Consider the following 5964-nt stretch of genomic DNA (forward strand, 5'->3'; position numbering starts at 1 on the left):
AAATAAGTTTTTTACACACATTCATAACATAATTTTAACGAAAAGGAAGGCTGCTGTGGNCTGCACTGTATATAAAATGCAATTTGTTTCACCACAGCAGCCTTCCTTTATGTTAAAATTATGTTATGAAAGTGTGTAAAAAACTTATTTTTAAGTTAAGAAATTTGTTCGTGAACCAATATGGATCGTGTTTTATCTTCCTTGGTAGTGGATATTGTCGTCTATCACGAACAAATTTCTTAACTTAAAAATAAGTTTTTTACACACATTCATAACATAATTTTAACGAAAAGGAAGGCTGCTGTGGTGAAACAAATTGAATTTTATATACAGTGCATTGGAAAATTACATTTTTTAAACTATCTTTTATGGAAGTGATTGCAACTACATCACTTCTAAGTAATATACTTCAAGAATGTTCTTATTATAAAAGTTTACATCAAACATATATTTCAACAATGGAAAATTAACAACTACATATAGTGAGTATCATAAATGTTTAAAGTGTATATAGTCTTATAAAAACATTTACATATTGGTGGCTTCCTGGTCGTAGTGGTATACCTCCGATGATGATTCATTAAGAATCAGAACATGTTAGGTAACTAAGTGCTGAAGCGGTGAAGGCATTATATGTCACATTGGACTGAAATAAACTTAATTGTAAACTTAATAGTGTGACAGACCAGAATGAAACAAATCAAATTCACTGTGGTATGTCTTGATACCCACACATATGCTGCATGTTCTCCAGTATATAGACTACTTAACATAACTGTATAAATGTCATGTCATTTTAGAGAAGGAACTAAGCATGTCATGTTGTGGGATGAATTAGAAAACAACTGTGCAACTCTAGCCAACAAGCTTCCCCTTCTTCATCTCCACTTTACATCAGATCCCAAAGTACTTCACTGACAAGGATATTTCCAGATGGCATGATATATACCCATCTGGGTAATATTCAGGGGTGTGAATGTCAACCTTGCATGAATGTTACCAGTTCAACACTTTCAGATAACAGGCAACAAATACTCCAAAATAGGATGAGTGTCCATCTTGTAATGTCTTGTCAGTCATACACGCTAGATATTTCACATTAGATTATGTTTGATTAGGTGTGATGCATATTTGTAAGAGGGAGCATGGCACAAAAAGGTGTCCTCTTATTGTATATTCCAAATCAGTACAGCAAATTCATTACCTCTCACACAATTAAAAATGGTAAAAGTTCTGTAACTGTAACCAGATGTGTGGTTCAATCCTTTGGCTAGGGGACAGTATCTCCCTCATTCAAAAATACAAACGCACCAACCTGAATACTAATGATTATACTCTCTCCCACTTCCAGTATCGTTTCCCCCTCCTGCCAATTCATGAGTCTTTCACAGTTATAACTTGACATTTCTTCTGTGAGTGAAGTAGCTTACAATATTTAACATGCACAGATAATCTGTGAATATATACTTCACGCTCCTTCTTACAATGAACATGTGGCCTCATTCTGCAAGTTTGCACAATGAACATTCATAAACAACACTGCTCTGCATGTAACATTGACCATAAGCATCAAAGTGTATTCTGGAAATCCTTCTGTCCAAACTAACTCAAAATTTAATAAAACAAATTTTTTGTACATATTACAAAATAACAAGTCTCCAAAGCAATCACAAAATCAGCTGCTTAAAATATGTCCTATAATCAGCTAGTTAACATCTTTGTGTCTGCTTATTACAAGACTGGAGATCAGTAAAATTTCGAATTAAATAATGTTGAAACTAATCGACATTAAATGTACGGAAATGGTAATGCTGTTGAATTCGGTGGGCTTCATGGAATGAGATTAAGTCAAACACACAAGTCCTGAAGCATCTAATACGCGACTCAACCTGACACACGAATTCCAAAGCACCTATTGCCTGCCTCAGAGATGAGTTCCCAAGCATTTACTGCTAGACTCATGTGCCGCAAGTTCAAAAGAACCTAATTCTTGGTTCAATCACAGACTTGTGTGAGTTCCCAAGAATCTCTGCCTGGCTCCTTAAGAACACAAATTTCCCAAGCATCAAGGTTACAGATCTGTCACTGTCTTATCCTGCAAGCCAGGAACTAGTGCCCTCAATGACAGATACCTCATCCTATCTGCAACATCAACACTTGTCACATGCTGAAAGCAGCAAGGCTGTGATATATGACTTTTTGATGGTAAGGGCTGGGATTTTGGAGTTCGACGTGGCTTCCTCCCCCGCCTGCCTGGGACAGACAGACTTATGTTCTCTGGGCTTGCTGTCAGCCTCTCCACACGATGCCACATCTCATCTGCAGCCACTGGTGAGTCAAAGCTGAGCCCCACAAGAACACTGTGGTCTGATGATAAATGCATCGTGTGGAAGGCTCGACCAGAAACACGATATGAGCTGAGGTTGTCAATTGTGTCCTGCCAGAGTGTGAAGCAGGTTCCTCGTTCTGCCAAAAGAATCTGGATGCGTCGCTTGTTCCGTGATCGGGTCTCTCCACTGTCCAGCACAAGCACTGGGATTCCCATGTGGCCCAGTTCCCACTGGCCCTCACAGGATGTGGAGCCCCAGTACAGATTTGCCAGAGAGCCACAGACAAACACCTGAAATATAATGACTTGCCTCAGCATATCTGGATAAGGAGCAGTCTCTGTAAATTAATTAATGGCTAGATAAATAACTAGATCAGTGTTCTGCAACCAGTGTGCCTTCACAAGGCGAAAGGTGTGACGCGAACTTTTACCTATTGTAAGAAATTAATTGTCAAATTTTATTCGTTTTATTTTATCCCAGTTGCCGTGTTTCATGTGCTTGTATTTTATTCTCAGCCATTGCACTAATTAAATATGATGATGCTTGTTTATTCTTTATTATATGCTGTGATTTTTTATGTACAGTAATGTTGTATTCTAAGAAATTAAACGAAAATTATTTATTCACAGTTGTTGTTATATCATAGTTTTCATTATTGATTTATTTTTATTTTTCTCGCAACTACGCAGCTTCTTTAATATGTTTGCCGCATGTTCTGTGTACATGCTTTTCCCTAAAACTGCTGGAATTAGCATGGATTTTCCTGTCTTTTATAACGCTGTTTTGGTATTTGCCCCTGGTTGTTAGAAGTTGGAGCTTCTTCAACTTTATGACTTTCTTCCTGTAATGATGCACCCACCGATTGTTGGACTTCATTTCAAATTATAAACATTTCGAAAATAAGTCGGTATAGTGTCACTTCTTCTGTCTGAAGAGTAGAGGTCCCGCGTCTTACAATTGTTTCAGTTCTATCACAGCTGTGCTCTGAATCAGTTCGCAAATTTTGGTTGCTAGTTAGAGAATTACAGATGGGTTGTTTGAGGTGTCCCCGACTGTATGGCCACTTGCTGAAGGCAATAAAATGGTGATGGACACAATTAAAGAACATTTAGAAATGCTGCAGCAGAAATTCAATAAGTATTTTGGAGACAGTGTACAAGATTTCGACTGGGTTCGTGATCCATTTGTTGTGAATTCAGAACATCTTCCGATTAATATACAAGAGGAACTCACAGATTTAAAAGCAGACAGAACATTGAAACTAAAACTTCTCGAAGTGCCTTTGGATACGTTTTGGTTGGCAATAAGGAGTGAACACCCGGCTATCTCCGAGATGGCAGTTGATGTGTTATTGTCATTTTCAACTACATATTTGTGTGAACTGGGCTTTTTGACGTTAACTGAAATTAAGACATCAAAGAGGGAGCAGCTCAAATCCATCGATGAAGAAATGAGACTTGCGTTGTCAACGATTCACCATGGATCAGTCGCCTGTGTGCAGCTAAGCAGGCGCAAGTGTCACATTGAAGGTATGAGTAGAATTATTTACTTCAATAGTAACAGAAGTGTATTTTCTACACTCTACAGTGAATTAAAGTTCATTAATTGTTAATAAATGCATGAGTCGATTTCTGTTTAATGATAATAATATTATAGTAATAAGTTGATCACATTACATATTTATATTAATTGTCTGATATCATGCGTTTTTGAGGGGAATAACATGTTGGTGTGCTGTGTTGAGTCATGTATACTTCATGGTGTGCCGCGAGTAGAAAAAGGTTGCGGAACACTGAACCAGATGACTGATTCTCTGTATGATATTTAACATCAGGGCAGAAGTGGTGGTTACTACCTACAAGGTTGTACAGTATTATAAAGCAGAAAACCATAAAATCACTAATTCCCCGAATCTCACTCAAAAGGGTCTAAACCAGTGGTTCCCACACTCTTCTGGGCCACAACCCCCTTCACACCATAAACTCATTCTGAGTACCCCTTGCCTACCCCACAAAATTCATTCTTCAGAATAGCGGTTTGCACAACCCACTAAGGAAGATTATAACAATAAAATAAGATACCACATTTAGTAACTACTTCACTGGAAGTAAATGTTTAATGCGATGGACAGGCTTAATGATGTGACACCAATTTCCCAATGTCTGATCTAAAGACACTTCAACTGTTAATAAGCAAACAACACGCTTGGAGAGGCCCCCTTCACTGCCCCCCCCCCCAGGGGTCAGTACGGCCAACTGCGGGAACAAGTGGTCTAAATCAGTGGTTCTCCATGGGGGCCATGCCATATTTCGGAGGGGCCACAGGCAAAAGTTGGAAAAATGGGGAGGCATGGAAACTGTTAAATGGACCACAAAACAATCTCATTTCTAAAACAAAATTAATAATATAAAATGAAATAAAAATGCCAAATGGTCAGCACATATAACAACAACACACTAACTCAATATCCTTGTTTTTGTATACTTTAACTATAAGAGGCAGAACCTATTGTATTTAAACCACAACCTTAGATCTCGGAATTCCAAGTACTGGTAAACAGGTAATCGCCTTCTTGGAGTGGGCAAAGCCCTAACTAAATGGTTAACTGGTAAAATTATCCTTCGTTTTCCTAATTACCTCTCACTCCTCTCATGAGTTTTACTGCCACCTTTTCAGTAAATTTAAAGTGTTCTTCACTTCGGTATTCAGAGTGTTTAGAAGAAGACATTTTTTCTGCCCAAATTCTATTATTCTGGCCATTACCTACATTAGAAATAAGTTCCAAACTCCAGCTACTATTTTTTGACAACTAATTATTACATTTCATAATTACTTTAACTTTCAGTACAACTAAATTATTACCTTTCAACAGAATTTGAATACCCTCCCTCCACAAAAGAAAAATGTTGTGAATTGATTACAGCAGTTTTGTGTTTATTTTAAGTAGAATGGCTTCCAAAGTAACTTTTATGAATACTGACTTCAAAATTTTTCCACATCTTTAAAAAAAAATTCAGAAATAGAGTAGTCATAAATTTTAAAAATTCAAACTGCCAAAAATTGTTTGTTCCCATGGACCAATTTGCTTGGTTTATATTCAAAAGTATAGATTCACTTTCATATAAATACCTATGTTGATAAAGTACATATTTATTATAAATATTCATTATAATGAAGCAAAATTGAGGGGAGGGGACACAGAAGCAGGAGCAAAAAAAGGTTGAGAACCACTGATGTGAATCATGCTATCAGGTGCAATCCTTAGCCCTGTCCTCACAAATAATTCCCTGTGATAATTTTTAATATAATTTTCGTCTGTTTCCTGGTCTGGAATGTGATCAATAGGGCCCGGATTTCTATGACATGTCATATTTATTTCATAGGGTTTATTCCTATTTTTAAATGTAATTATGCACGTTTCCAATCATTCTTATTGAAATTATGTCGTTTTTATTGTGCATATAAATGCATATTTTAGAGTTTTATTGGTTTTACAGCATATTTTGGCATAATTTTGAAGTAAGGTCATATTTTTGTCATTTTAGAAACAATTCTTTGATATAATGTAAAATTTCGGCTCCATAATGTTTAGTATTACAAAATAAATTTCAGGCTGGACTGTTGCTTCAATGTG

The 5964-nt window shown here is 36.7% G+C and overlaps 1 protein-coding gene across 2 annotated transcripts in view; it reads right to left on the minus strand.

Moving 5' to 3' along the window:
* Positions 1-634: 634 nt before the first annotated feature.
* The window catches only part of LOC111872992, a 104969-nt gene continuing 99639 nt past the window's right edge, over positions 635-5964 (minus strand). For both annotated transcript variants that reach the window (XM_023867340.2, XM_023867339.2), the window contains exon 3: positions 635-2620. In XM_023867340.2, the coding sequence (XP_023723108.1) occupies positions 2072-2620 (549 nt within the window). In that variant the 3' untranslated portion in view covers positions 635-2071. The remainder of the gene's footprint in view (positions 2621-5964) is intronic.

This window comes from Cryptotermes secundus, unplaced genomic scaffold (assembly GCF_002891405.2).
Source record: "Cryptotermes secundus unplaced genomic scaffold, Csec_1.0 scaffold1465, whole genome shotgun sequence".
NCBI classification, from domain to species: domain Eukaryota; kingdom Metazoa; phylum Arthropoda; class Insecta; order Blattodea; family Kalotermitidae; genus Cryptotermes; species Cryptotermes secundus.